At 44.5% G+C, this 16089-nt stretch overlaps 1 protein-coding gene across 3 annotated transcripts in view; it reads left to right on the forward strand.

Annotated features, from left to right (window-relative positions):
- LOC115174062 (solute carrier family 45 member 4-like) overlaps window positions 1–16089 on the forward strand; it is a 65276-nt gene that overhangs the window by 14454 nt on the left and 34733 nt on the right. For all 3 annotated transcript variants that reach the window (XR_003871718.1, XM_029732705.1, XM_029732704.1), the window contains one exon: window positions 11446–12252. Coding sequence is in view for 2 of the 3 variants with exons in the window: in XM_029732705.1 (XP_029588565.1) it covers window positions 11952–12252 (301 nt within the window). In the remaining variant the exon portion in view is untranslated. The remainder of the gene's footprint in view (window positions 1–11445; window positions 12253–16089) is intronic.

A 16089-nucleotide genomic window follows, 5' to 3' on the forward strand; every position in this document is an offset into this window, starting at 1 on the left:
CAGTACCTACTGCTCCAACAGTACCTACAGTACCTACAGTAACTACAGTACCTACTGCCCCTACAGTACCTGCTGCACCTATAGTACCTACAGTACCTGCTGCCCCTATAGTACCTACAGTACCTACAGTAACTACAGTACCTACTGCCCCTATAGTACCTGCTGCACCTACAGTACCTACAGTACCTGCTGCCCCTATAGTACCTACAGTACCTACAGTAACTACAGTACCTACTGCCCCTATAGTACCTACAGTACCTACAGTACCTACTGCCCCTACAGTACCTACAGTAACTACAGTACCTACTGCCCCTACAGTACCTACAGTAACTACAGTACCTACTGCCCCTACAGTACCTACAGTAACTACAGTACCTACTGCCCCTACAGTACCTGCTGCACCTACAGTACCTACAGTACCTGCTGCCCCTATAGTACCTACAGTACCTACAGTAACTACAGTACCTACTGTCCCTATAGTACCTACAGTACCTACAGTACCTACTGCCCCTACAGTACCTACAGTAACTACAGTACCTACTGCCCCTACAGTACCTACAGTACCTGCTGCCCCTATAGTACCTACAGTACCTACAGTACCTACAGTACCTACTGCCCCTATAGTACCTACTGTCCCTACAGTACCTACTGTCCCTATAGTACCTACAGTACCTACTGCCCCTATAGTACCTACAGTACCTACTGCCCCTATAGTACCTACAGTACCTACTGCCCCTACAGTACCTACAGTACCTACAGTACCTACTGCCCCTACAGTACCTACAGTACCTACTGCCCCTACAGTACCTACTGCCCCTACAGTACCTACTGCCCCTACAGTACCTACTACCCTTATAGTACCTACAGTACCTACTGCCCCTATAGTACCTACAGTACCTACTGTCACTACAGTACCTACAGTACCTACTGCCCCTACAGTACCTACTGCCCCTACAGTACCTACTGCCCCTATAGTACCTACTACCCCTACAGTACCTACTACCCTTATAGTACCTACAGTACCTACTGCCCCTACAGTACCTACAGTACCTACTGCCCCTACATTACCTACTGCCCCTATAGTACCTACTTCCCCTACAGTACCTACAGTACCTACTGCCCCTACAGTACCTACATTACCTACTGCCCCTACAGTACCTACATTACCTACTGCCCCTACAGTACCTACATTACCTACTGCCCCTACAGTACCTACAGTACCTGCTGCCCCTATAGTACCTACAGTACCTACAGTAACTACAGTAACTACAGTACCTACTGCCCCTACAGTACCTACAGTACCTACTGCCCTTATAGTACCTACAGTACCTACTACCCTTATAGTACCTACAGTACCTGCTGCCCCTATAGTACCTACAGTACCTGCTGCCCCTATAGTACCTACAGTACCTACTGCCCCTACAGTACCTACAGTACCTACTGCCCTTATAGTACCTACAGTACCTGCTGCCCCTACAGTACCTACTGCCCCTACAGTACCTACAGTACCTACAGTACCTACTGCCCCTACAGTACCTACTGCCCCTCCAGTACTATGGCCTTTAACACCGTCAGTCAGTGTTTGTCTGTCTGCTCGTTGTGCTGTGTGTGTCCAGTGTGGAGCATGCCAGGAACACTGGGATTAAACAGAGCGGAGGGTATTTGCATAGGGAAATAAAGGGTTATCTGTAGCTAAAGTTCCTTGAGTTGATGTCACCACCAGACTCTGGGAAAACCAATTAAGGCACCATACTGAATTGCCAGGGGATGAGATGGGGGAAGTTAGCCTACATTGAATGGTGCATGCAATAACACCACTTTAGTGTTCATCTGTAGTCACTCTATGTATCTATTATATGTTGGTTTATGGCAGGCTTCGTGAGACTGCCGCAGGGCTGTTGCATTTGTTGTTGTAAATAGTAGACTATTCTATTCTACAAATAGGCTGCAGTTGATTCTTGCGTCCGTGTGTGAGTACTGTACGTGTGTGTGTGTGGCAGTTAGGTCAACCCACCGCTAAACTGGGGATTTCACTTTGGCCTCATAAGAAGTGCTGGTGTATATCAGGAGCTCCCAAATCAGACTATGGGGTGGCTGTTCACACACTCTGTCCAGACTAGTGTGTCCTCCCAGAGGTGGGACCAAGTCATTGTATTACAAGTCACAAGTATCAAATCAAAGTATAGTACCTACCTCTGCACTGCCACACGCAAGTAAGTCTCAAGTCTTAGCACTCAAGTCCCAAGTCAAGTCCCAAGTCAAGGCAGGCAAGATCCTAGTCAAGTCCCAAGTCAAGGCATGCAAGTCCGAGTCAAGTCTCAAGTCAAGACCGACAAGTATCAAGTCAAGTCTCAAGTCCTAAACTTTGAGTTTCGAGTCCTAAACAAGTCATAATGTGCTCTTCGCCAAATGTAATACCATTTCATATTTTTAACAAGAGTAATAGTTAGTATATTACATTTACGCAAATCATGAATGCTTTTAAAAATATATTTATTACTTTCCAAATAAACGTTATATTTCCATGGAAATACATGGGTAGCCATGAGAAACAACAAACTGCTTAGCCAGTTGTAGCAATGATCACGTTCCCGCACTGACTGACTGTGTGGAGGCTCAGTGATTTAACGTTAAGTTAGCCAACATGCTACACTGGCAAAGTTATGAATGATATAGCTGTTGGCTATATTAGCCACAACTTACCGTTCTTTGTGCAGCTTCAAATGTCGAACAAAGTTGGAAATTGTTGCACCTCCGTCTGTAATTTTCTCCCCGCATGTTTTGCAAGTTGCAATCCGTTTTTTGTTGATACAGTGTCGTCTTTATATCCGAAAATAATCTTTCCAAGGGCTCCATCTGAATTCACCCGCCGAAGTTCCTCTGCACTGCCACGCGCAACTTTTTCTCAGCTGGCACAATTTGATTGGCTGCTGCCCAATTCAAACTGTAATCCGTTAAATGAAGAGTTGATGCGCTGCAAACTTTTTCTTAATAGCATCATTTTTAATATTTGGGCTTGGGGAGGGTATCAAGTCAGGTCGAGTCGAAAGGCTCAAGTCCAAGTTAAGTCACGAGTCATTGGTGTTAATGTCAAAGTCGAGTTGCGAGTCATCATATTTGTGACTCGAGTCTGACTCGAGTTCAGGTCATGTGACTCGAGTCCACACCTCTGCTAACTCCTAGTGTTGTTTTTAGCCTCCATTTGTTTCTGCTTTGTCACTTTTGAACGTGGTTGGCGGGCCTGCTTGTTTTTAAGAGAGGGTTTGCATGTTCACGTTTCAGTGCAATCGATCACTCTGCGTGGACTGTGTGTGTAACTCCAGGATCATGGCTGTCAGCTAGACAGAGCCTAAAGTGTACTGTGTGTGTAACTCCAGGATCAGGGCTGTCAGCTAGACAGAGCCTAAAGTGTACTGTGTGTGTAACTCCAGGATCAGGGCTGTCAGCTAGACAGAGCCTAAAGTGTACTGTGTGTGTAACTCCAGGGTCAGGGCTGTCAGCTAGACAGAGCCTAAAGTGTACTCTGTGTGTAACTCCAGGATCAGGGCTGTCAGCTAGACAGGGCCTAAAGTGTACTGTGTGTATAACTCCAGGGTCAGGGCTGTCAGCTTGACAGAGCCTAAAGTGTACTGTGTGTATAACTCCAGGGTCAGGGCTGTCAGCTAGACAGAGCCTAAAGTGTACTGTGTGTGTAACTCCAGGGTCAGGGCTGTCAGCTAGACAGAGCCTAAAGTGTACTGTGTGTGTAACTCCAGGATCAGGGCTGTCAGCTAGACAGAGCCTAAAGTGTACTGTGTGTGTAACTCCAGGATCAGGGCTGTCAGCTAGACAGAGCCTAAAGTGTACTGTGTGTATAACTCCAGGATCAGGGCTGTCAGCTAGACAGAGCCTTCCTCCCTGTTTTCTTTCCTAACTGAAGTACTGTGGTGTATGAGTTTTTCTAGGTGGAGTCCATTGTTTGATGTGGGCTGAGTTATTTTAGTAGTTACAGTCTACTGTGGTCTTAATCAAGATCACCAACATCGCGCCACTGAGAGGGATCTATGAAAGGGATTTTGTTGGATGTTTTCCCACTTGTTATTTCTTTGGTCTTTGAATATCCCTCTCATTTTGCTCCAGGGCCTTTCCTTCGGTAGTGATCCAGGGCCTTTCCTTCAGTAGTGATCCAGGGCCTTTCCTTCAGTAGTGATCCAGGGCCTTTCCTTCAGTAGTGATCCAGGGCCTTTCCTTCAGTAGTGATCCAGGGCCTTTCCTTCAGTAGTGATCCAGGGCCTTTCCTTCAGTAGTGATCCAGGGCCTTTCCTTCAGTAGTGATCCAGGGCCTTTCCTTCAGTAGTGATCCAGGGCCTTTCCTTCAGTAGTGATCCAGGGCCTTCCTTCAGTAGTGATCCAGGGCCTTTCCTTCAGTAGTGATCCAGGGCCTTTCCTTCAGTAGTGATTCCATCTCTTTGCTGTGGTTGATCACAGCAACTTAGGCACACACCACTAAGGGATCGAAGAGCCTGACGATGCCTACATTTCCCTTTTCCTTTGATTAATTTGTTAATGATTTATTTGTGCATGACAAGTTGTAGGCCAACTTTACAAGACTTGTGTTTATGACTTATTCTGTTTCCTTTTGGGGGAAACAGAATAAGGCGACGGGGTGATTTATGAACCGTTTTCATGAGGGCCTCAACGAGCTTCCCTGACCAACACCCCAGAGAGGCATTGCAGAGATATACTCTATGTTATTTTTACCAGAATTCATGAAAAAGCAACTCCCAAGAATGGACCTCTGAGAAATATAGCTGCGGTCCTTTCTTGGGTGTAACAGTCTTCTGCCCTAATGTTTAAAAGCCTTCTATTAGCCTGTCCATTTACTCAGACAAGCACTCCATTCTCACAGAGACCTTTGGTAGGATCGGCATAGCTGCATAAATTACCAACACCACTTGAGAACCTGCTTCATTTTCTTGTCTTACACTTGAACTGGTCTCCTATATTTTCAGCTTTAAGAATATGGATTGTTATTGGTACAGTTGGTCCCATAGCTCTCTGTGAGCTAAATCCACCATTATAAATCACAAGGCAGGGTTGTTGTTGACGCGGTCGGACCTCAAGCTGGTAAAACTGCAGACTTACTGATTCACATAGCACATTGTGACTGCTTTAATTCCTCCCCACCCCTGTGTGTGTGTGTGTGTGTGGGGGGGGGGGGGGGGGGGTGCGCATGCAGTGGGTGCGTGTGTGTGTGTATGGCCGTGGGTCTGTGTGTGTGTGTGTGTGTGTGTGCGTGTGCGTGTGTGTGAGAGAGAGAAAGAGGTAGAGAGAAAGGTAGAGAGAAAGGTAGAGAGAAAGGTAAAGAGAGAGAGAGAGAGAGAGAGAGAGAGAGAGAGAGAGAGAGAGAGAGAGAGAGAGAGAGAGAGAGGAGAGAGAGAGAGAGAGAGGAGAGAGAGAGAGAGAGAGAGAGAGAGGAGAGAGAGAGAGAGAGAGAGAGAGAGAGAGAGAGAGAGAGAGAGAGAGAGAGAGAGAGAGAGAGAGAGAGAGATAGAGTTCCAGTGAGTGGGATGGGGATTTGTCATACTCCCTGTTAACGTTGGCACACGTGGACGCCCTCTGTCCCAGCCTCACGGGCCCTACCCACTCTCCCAATGCAGCAACACTGCTGCAGCAGTGCTACACACAAACGTACACATACACACGCACAACCTGATCCACTTTGTTTACAGTCCTACTGTATTATCAGGCTACCGTGGGGGAGTGAGTCTCAACAAATCCATCTGCTGCCACTTCCCTAAGCAAATCTGCATCTTGTCTGAGCTGGAGATGAAATGAATACTGTAATGAGTACACACAGTAGGCTACACGTCGCCATGGTGTTCTCAGAGTTGATGAGATGCCTAGCCATCAAGGGAGGGAATGGGACTAAGAAATACAATAACTAGTCTATGACTATGAAACAAAAAAACTGAGCATCCTAAATTGGTTTTAATTACATGATGTAAAAAAAATACATATTATCAGAACTTTTCCCTGACCTTGAGAGATGTGGTATACTGTGACCTGACCTTGAGAGATGTGGTATACTGTGATCTGACCTTGAGAGATGTGGTATACTGTGACCTGACCTTGAGAGATGTGGTATGCTGTAATCTGACCTTGAGAGATGTGGCATACTGTGACCTGACCTTGAGAGATGTGGTATACTGTGATCTGACCTTGAGAGATGTGGTATGCTGTGATATGACCTTGAGAGATGTGGTATACTGTGATCTGACCTTGAGAGATGTGGTATGCTGTTACCTGACCTTGAGAGATGTGGTATGCTGTGATCTGACCTAGAGAGATGTGGTATGCGGATCAGGAAGTTGTAAATGGCTCTGTGATCAGAAGGTTACAGCAGCTCACCCCCCTAAGCCGACCATCTATCCTCGGTAGTTTAGCAAATATCAATCATTTCTATGGACTGTCAGTGAGTCACCAAGCTTAAAAATGGCCGCCAGGCAACACGGTCCAATAATTCAGATGGCTCATGGCTTGGAGGTGGCTCATCAAAGACACCATCATAGATGAATTGATCAATGGGTATACAGCCTGGCTGTCCTCATCAAAGCCATTGAAATGCATGCGAGTACAAGGACATATACATGGCCAATACATGGCGTCACCAGTCCGCCCAGCCCAGCTCTCCCTGGGTGTGTTGTGGTTTGTGGTTATTTGTGCCCCTGTCCTCCCCCTGCCTGCCTGCCTGGTTGGTTAGCTGGCCTCCTGACTCCTCAGTATGCCCAGTGTAATCCATATCTGGGCCTCTATTTGGGTCAGTCAAGTAGTAACACACATTCACGTAAACACACACACACACACACACACACACACACACACACACACACACACACACACACACACACACACACACACACACACACACACACACGCACACACACACACATGTATACAAACACACACACGTATACAAACACACACGTATAGGCTACATACTTACAAGTACAAACAACTTCTAGAGGTGCCATGATAATGAGTGTCTAAGGATAAATGGTATCCTATCTTGTTCTATAGACATTATCATCACACTGATCTTAATTCCCCCCGAGAGAACATGAAATTACAACTTCTGTTTTATAGCTGCATATGAGAACAAATGTTTATCCCTAGAGTTGAGTAACATAGGCAGTTGTAGTACAGTGAGGGAAAAAAAGTATTTGATCCCCTGCTGATTTTGTATGTTTGCCCACTCACAAAGAAATGATCAGTCTATAATTTTAATGGTAGGTTTATTTGAACAGTGAGAGACAGAATAACAACAAAATAATCCAGAAAAACGCATGTCAAAAAATGTTATAAATTGATTTGCATTTTAATGAGGGAACCGGCCAGGCAGAGACAGCAAGGGCGGTTCGTTGCTCCAGAGCCTTTCCGTTCACCTTTACACTCCTGGGCCAGACTACACTCAATCATAGGACCCACTGAAGAGATGAGTCTTCAGTAAAGACTTAAAGGTTGAGACCGAGTCTGCGTATCTCACATGGGTAGGCAGACCATTCCATAAAAATTGAGCTCTATAGGAGAACGCCCTGCCTCCAGCTGTTTGCTTAGAAATTCTAGGGACAATTAGGAGGCCTGCGTCTTGTGACCGTAACGTACGTGTAGGTATGTACGGCAGGACCAAATCGGAAAGATAGGTAGGAGCAAGCCCATGTAATGCTTTGTAGGTTAGCAGTAAAACCTTGAAATCAGCCCTTGCCTTAACAGGAAGCCAGTGTAGGGAGGCTAGCACTGGAGTAATATGATCAAATTATTTGGTTCTAGTCAGGATTCTAGCAGCCGTATTTAGCACTAACTGAAGTTTATTTAGTGCTTTATCCGGGTAGCCGGAAAGTAGAGCATTGCAGTAGTCGAACCTAGAACTAACAAAAGCATGGATTAATTTTTCTGCATCATTTTTGGACAGAAAGTTTCAGATTTTTGCAATGTTACGTAGATGGAAAAAAGCTGTCCTTGAAACAGTCTTGATATGTTCTTCAAAAGAGAGATCAGGGTCCAGAGTAATGCCGAGGTCCTTCACAGTTTTATTTGAGACGACTGTACAACCATCAAGAGTAATTGTCAGATTCAACAGAAGATCTCTTTGTTTCTTGGGACCTAGAACAAGCATCTCTGTTTTGTCTGAGTTTAAAAGTAGAAAGTTTGCAGCCATTCACTTCCTTATGTCTGAAAAACAGGCTTCCAGTGAGGGCAATTTTGGGGCTTCACCATGTTTCATTGAAATGTACAGCTGTGTGTCATCCGCATAGCAGTGAAATGTAACATTATGTTTTCGAATGACATCCCCAAGAGGTAAAATATATAGTGAAAACAATAGTGGTCCTAAAACGGAACCTTGAGGAACACCGAAATTTACAGTTGATTTGTCAGAGGACAAACCATTCACAGAGACAAACTGATATCTTTCCGACAGATAAGATCTAAACCAGGCCAGAATTTGTCCGTGTAGACCAATTTGGGTTTCCAATCTCTCCAAAAGAATGTGGTGATCGATGGTATCAAAAGCAGCACTAAGATCTAGGAGCACGAGGACAGATGCAGAGCCTCGGAATGATGCCATTAAAAGGTCATTTACCACCTTCACAAGTGCAGTCTCAGTGCTATGATGGGGTCTAAAACCAGACTGAAGAGTTTCTTATACATTGCAACAGCTTTTTTTTTTTTTTTGAGAGGAATGGCAGATTCGATATAGGCCGATAGTTTTTTATATTTTCTGGGTCAAGATTTGGCTTTTTCAAGAGAGGCTTTATTTTTTGTGAGTTTGGTACACATCCGGTGGATAGAGAACCGTTTATTATGTTCAACATAGGAGGGCCAAGCACAGGAAGCAGCTCTTTCAGTAGTTTAGTTGGAATAGGGTCCAGTATGCAGCTTGAAGGTTTAGAGGCCATGATTATTTTCATCATTGTGTCAAGAGATATAGTACTAAAACACTTTAGTGTCTCGCTTGATCCTAGGTCCTGGCAGAGTTGTGCAGACTCAGGACAACAGAGCTTTGGAGGAATACGCAGATTTAAAGAGGAGTCAGTAATTTGCTTTCTAATGATCATGATCTTTTCCTCAAAGAAGTTCATGAATTTATTACTGCTGAAGTGAAAGCCATCCTCTCTTGGGGAATGCTGCTTTTTAGTTAGCTTTGCGACAGTAACAAAAATAAATTTCAGATTGTTCTTATTTTCCTCAATTAAGTTGGAAAAATAGGATGATCGAGCAGCAGTGAGGGCTCTTCGATACTGCACGGTACTGTCTTTCCAAGCTAGTCGGAAGACTTCCAGTTTGGTGTGGCGCCATTTCCGTTCCAATTTTCTGGAAGCTTGCTTCAGAGCTCGGGTATTTTCTGTATACCAGGGAGCTAGTTTCTTATGACATTTATTTTTTCGTTTTTAGGGGTGCAACTGCATCTAGGATATTGTCGATGTGCCCTTGAGCAAGGCACTTAACCCTAGTTGCTCTGGATAAGTGTGTCTGCTAAATGACGTAAATGTAAAGTTTCTCTTACATTGGTTGCAAATCTGAGACTTAAAGTACGTATCTTTTATTACTGTAGATAAAACCACTCCCAATCAGACATCAATACAAGAATGAAGGCAAAACCACCACCAATTACCCAAAGCTAAAGAAATACTCCTCTGAGGATATCTCTTTCTCTCAGGGGGTTTTCATTTTGCATCCGATGAGGAAGCCCCTCTGAAGACTAGATTCATGTAAGATGAGAGCCTATAGTGCACTCCCATCTCTCCCAGGTCTCAGCATCTCAGTATATAACTGATAAATGAAAAGTGTCGGAGAGAGAGGGAGAGACGTTTTAACGTTAATGTGGACATTGGATAGTGTAATCTCAGATTAGAGCATGCATTAAACCAACAGTTCCAGGACACACTCACTAATTTCCTTCTGAAACCCTGGCCCCCTCATGTACAGTCACATCTCTATGTACCCTCAGCCTCCTTTCAGCATGTCCTGTCTCTCCTCTCTCCCCCCTCCCTCTCCTCTCTCTCCCCTGTCTCTCCTCTCTCCCTCCTCCCTCTCCTCTCTCTCCCCTGTCTCTCCTCTCTCCCCCTCCCTCTCCTCTCTCTCCCCTGTCTCTCCTCTCTCTCCACTCCTTCTCCTCTCTCTCCTCTCTCCTTGTCTCTTTCTCTCACTTTCCCCTCTCTATATACTGTATATACATTTTGCGCTCTATCTCCCTTAATCCCCATCTCTCTTTCTCTCTTTCTCTCTCTCTCTCCCCTCTCTCTCACTCACAACTGTCTTACAGGCTGTGTGAGAGCTAGGCCTAACCCAGAGAGCCTCCCCAGTAGCTCACAATGCAATTAACCTCCACGGCCCTCCAGGTGCTAACCTGTCTTGCTTGACTGCTACAGGAGCTCCTATCCCGCCCAGAGACAGAAGAGGAAGCAAGACATCCCACTCCCTATTTTTTTCTGGTTCATATACAGTCAATGAACTAAGTAGTCCAGACCCAGCTGCTATCACATTGGTGACTTTGGGAGAGCCACCCCTTTAGTAAACCTGAACTGTGAACATTTGTTTCAATGGTAAATGGCCTGAGAAAGACCTCTTCATTTATCCACCATCTTTGTCGTGTCCCCGGAGTCAGACGTGTTCTGAAAATGTACTCGGTTCTGAGATGTGATTGGCATTCTAATTTCAAATCTTACTGGATTTGCCACTCACTGCCTCTGCCTAAAAACCTAACAGGATCTGCTGATTCACTCACACAGACCAGCCTGACATTTCCCCATCCCAGACCCAATCCTCTGAGTCATTCTAATTCCTAGCTGTTTGTTCAGGACACAACAGTACACACGCACACACACACACAGAGACACACACACACACACACACGCAGAGACACACACACACACACACACACACACACAGAGAGAGACACACACAGACAGACAGGAGGGGTTGGTTATTAAAGGCAGCTTTATTCATGTCTTATTACAGGATAAAGGAGAAGACTGAAAATCCCCCAGGAGGTGTGTGAGGAGCGAGTGGGTCCTCTCTCTCTCCCTCCCTCCCTCTCTATACTCTACCCTGTACAGTATGCACCAGTCTCTGCCCAGAGGCTAAAGCACTACTAATAGCCAGATGACTATAAACTAGGCCTTTACATGCTTACATCATCAAATCATCTTTGATTCACCTCAAAGAGTTTTAAACAATGTTGTGAATCTGTTTCTACCTTTTCCACAATCATTCTGTATTAGGCTAGTGTTGTTCAGTACAGGTTGGCATGGTTCAGTTTTCTGCTGTCTTACTGGAAGTTTAAAAACGTTACTGTCGTTACAGTCCGCCAATCTCCATTTTAATGACTAACTCTCTCTCTCTTTCTCTCTCTCTGGCCCTGGCTTACTGGCGGCTATTCCTGTGGTGCATCCTGGGTATGTGCAGATTGATCGGCCACTCGATGGGGATTCACAGAAGAGCTCTCACCTGTGTCGCCTCCTGCCCTCCGCCCTGCCGCCTGCCCTCCCTCTTCTGCACCTCCTCCACACACATCATGAAACTGGTATTAACTGAATGGCAATTGATATGGATTTTTACTGATTCTAGTAGACAGTAAACCAACTAACACAGAAAGGGAGGAAAAGCCATCTAATATTCACACGTCCTTCTTCACACTAAATGAACCTGCCTGTGGGGTTCTGAGCTGCCTGAGTTGACAGCCCACCCTGAAAAACAACCCAATGCCTCTTTAAGGAACACACAAGGAATGTATTGTACGCTTTAAGAGATTATTCTTTCTTCCTGATAACGACGTTCGAGGACATCGACAGCAGAGGGAGCTACTTTGAGGACGAGCTCACACCTGTCACTGCCAGTGTATGAATAGTGATCTATTTTTGAATAATTTTTTTTTTTCTGGAGCCTGAAGGGTTGTGCGTTTGGCTGTGTGCATGCCGAAAAAGAAGAAAATGGCTCCCCAGAACTCTGAGGCCGATGCTATGCAAGTGCAGGGGGTAATGGTGGTCCCTGCTGCTAAGAAAACCACCACAGGTTCTGCCTCCACAGGGGATAGAGGAGCAGGAGGAGGAGGAGGTTTGGTGCTGGAGTCATGCCAGGAGGAGTCGGTGAGCGAGGGGTCTATAGACCGGATCCCGCTGCGCCAGTGGGTGATGCACGGAGCCGTCATGTTCGGACGAGAGTTCTGCTACGCCATGGAAACAGCCCTGGTTACGCCTGTACTGCTGCAAATAGGTAAGAGAGATCACTGTATGGAAAGCATGGCGATTGTACAGACATGTACACACATGTATGTAAACACACACACAGCAAGAGTTAACCAGAGTCATGCAGATGATGAAGGAGCCAGGTGGGTGAATTCACATACTCTACTATACTGTTGACGCTGCTCACACAACATATCCCCACATCTATATCAACACAACATATCCCCACATCTATATCAACACAACATATCCCCACATCTATAACAACACAACATATCCCCACATCTATATCAACACAGCATATCCCCACATCTATATCAACACATCATATCCCCACATCTATATCAACACAACATATCCCCACATCTATAACAACACAACATATCCCCACATCTATAACAACACAACATATCCCCACATCTATATCAACACAACATATCCCCACATCTATAACAACACAACATATCCCCACATCTATATCAACACAGCATATCCCCACATCTATATCAACACATCATATCCCCACATCTATATCAACACATCATATCCCCACATCTATATCAACACAGCATATCCACACATCTATATCAACACAACATATCCCCACATCTATATCAACACAACATATCCCCACATCTATAACAACACAACATATCCCCACATCTATATCAACACATCATATCCACACATCTATATCAACACATCATATCCCCACATCTATATCAACACAACATATCCACACATCTATATCAACACAACATATCCCCACATCTATAACAACACAACATATCCCCACATCTATAACAACACAACATATCCCCACATCTATATCAGCACAGCATATCCCCACATCTATATCAACACATCATATCCCCACATCTATATCAACACAACATATCCCCACATCTATATCAACACAACATATCCCCACATCTATAACAACACATCATATCCCCACATCTATATCAACACATCATATCCCCACATCTATATCAACATAACATATCCCCACATCTATATCAACACATCATATCCCCACATCTATATCAACACATCATATCCCCACATCTATAACAACACAACATATCCCCACATCTATAACAACACATCATATCCCCACATCTATATCAACACATCATATCCACACATCTATAACAACACAACATATCCCCACATCTATATCAACACATCATATCCCCACATCTATAACAACACAACATATCCCCACATCTATATCAACACAACATATCCCCACATCTATATCAACACATCATATCCCCACATCTATAACAACACAACATATCCCCACATCTATATCAACACAACATATCCCCACATCTATATCAACACATCATATCCCCACATCTATATCAACACATCATATCCCCACATCTATAACAACACAACATATCCCCACATCTATAACAACACATCATATCCCCACATCTATATCAACACATCATATCCACACATCTATAACAACACAACATATCCCCACATCTATATCAACACATCATATCCCCACATCTATAACAACACAACATATCCCCACATCTATATCAACACAGCATATCCCCACATCTATATCAACACATCATATCCCCACATCTATATCAACACATCATATCCCCACATCTATATCAACACATCATATCCCCACATCTATAACAACACATCATATCCCCACATCTATAACAACACAACATATCCCCACATCTATATCAACACATCATATCCCCACATCTATATCAACACAACATATCCCCACATCTATAACAACACATCATATCCCCACATCTATATCAACACATCATATCCCCACATCTATATCAACACATCATATCCCCACATCTATATCAACACAGCATATCCCCACATCTATATCAACACATCATATCCCCACATCTATAACAGCACAACATATCCCCACATCTATATCAACACAGCATATCCCCACATCTATAACAACACAACATATCCCCACATCTATAACAGCACAACATATCCCCACATCTATATCAACACAGCATATACACACAACATATCCAAACATCCATCGTAAACACATTGGATAAGAATTCAAGGTCCTTCCTGCTCTTCGATGTTCCTGTCACAGCCACAGCCCTAATAACAGGCCTGCCTAGGAAAGACAAGTTTCCAGTTCTTTTACAGTCCATCTGATTAGATGTTGTCTTGACTGTAAACAGTTAATCATACTGTTTGATTGGCCTGGGGTCGTGGTGGCAGCACAGAATAGAGACACTGGATGCGACTTAGCAGAGGATTAGAATAACCACGTGGGGGATGCTGGGGGATGCGCTGATACACCAGTGTTCTTCTTGACTAATGATAGCTCAGTCGACTACAGCTGTGGATAAAAATCACCCTAACAAATACTTTTTCAGATCTAGTGAACAGGGGCTGTGTTTCCATTAGGATAGCTGTTCTGTTATTAATGCCATTAAATAATCCTTTGAGTCCATCCAGCCATCTCTGTCTGACGTCAGTTTTGATTCCAGTGTTTTGAAGGTCTAGCTAGCTAGCTGTCTCTGGCTGTCCTTGCCTCTAAATTTGCTGTTGCGTCTGCTTGGGGATTACAGTTCTCTGAAACACCACAATCCATCCTGGCCTCAAAGACACCCTACCTACCTCACCGCTCTCACGTCAACCCACCTCACAGAGGGGGTGTGGGGGGGGGGGGAGGCGTTCTCTGGTCAGAGCTCTAACTGAGTTTACAACTCCATGTGTTCTCTGCACCCACTCTCAGGCTATTTACTTTATAGTGCACTACATTTGACCAGGGCCTATAGACCTACCTCCTCACTCAGACAGACTGAGTTTCAATGATGGTGTGGGTGACATTGCGTGCTCTAGGTTACCTAAGAAGGGCATGGTACTGGAGCAGAGTCCAGTCCAGGGAAACACCCTTGTGGAAGTGACTTAGCGTTTGACTTCAGTATTGTCTGATTGTGTTCATCATAAGGTGAGACAATGCCGTCCGTCATTATAGTCTGTTGAAACGTCTCTTCGTTCTCTCCTTTGACGTAAAGTAGGCCTCTGTAGTCACAAGCTGTCACTGATTGATGTGTTATTTGTTTTTGGCAGAGTAACAACCCAATTTCCTACCCTTGGTAAAATTCTATATATACCATTGTACATTATCATACACACTATTCCCTATACTGTACAGTGCCCAATATAATGCACTAACATTGACCATTAAAGAAGAAGTTACTTTTCTCCTATAGCAATATGAAGCCATAGGCGACTAGTTAGACTAAATAGGTCCGCCAGGGAATAGGCCTAACCTAGAAACCCAGTGCCCTGCATTCTGACCATCAGTTTCCTCTGAACATCTTGGGAAACACAGAGAGAAGCACTATTGTTCTTGATGTGCAGGTTAGGATGGTGACCCACTGTGTAACTGCACTTTTCTTTTGTTGTTATTGAATCTTTATCTGAACCTAGCCTGATGAGCCCGTCATGTTGAGCCCTCAGCAGGCAGCTCACGTAGGGGATGTTTGTTGACACAGCCTACAGTAGAGAAGGGTAATGGTATTTTCCACTAGAGCTGTTCAAATACAATTATATGTAAACAAACATCATTGTAGGATGGTGACAGTCAGGGTCAAATTCAAATGAACTGAACTGATTCGGCTTGAGACGCCTCAATTCCTTGGTCTCTCTGGTGGTTGTCATTGCTGTTCAGTGTTCTGATTATGTCACCGTTTGAGGTTTCGCCTTAACATCTTCCTTATCAAGAACCTAAAAGAGTTCTTCTTTCAACTGAGGGTTCTACCTGGAACCAAAAAGGTGTCTCCTATGGGGAAAAGGTGTCTCCTATGGGGAAAAGGTGTCTCCTATG

The sequence above is a fragment of the Salmo trutta genome, chromosome 34 (assembly GCF_901001165.1).
Source record: "Salmo trutta chromosome 34, fSalTru1.1, whole genome shotgun sequence".
Classification (NCBI taxonomy): Eukaryota; Metazoa; Chordata; class Actinopteri; order Salmoniformes; family Salmonidae; genus Salmo; species Salmo trutta.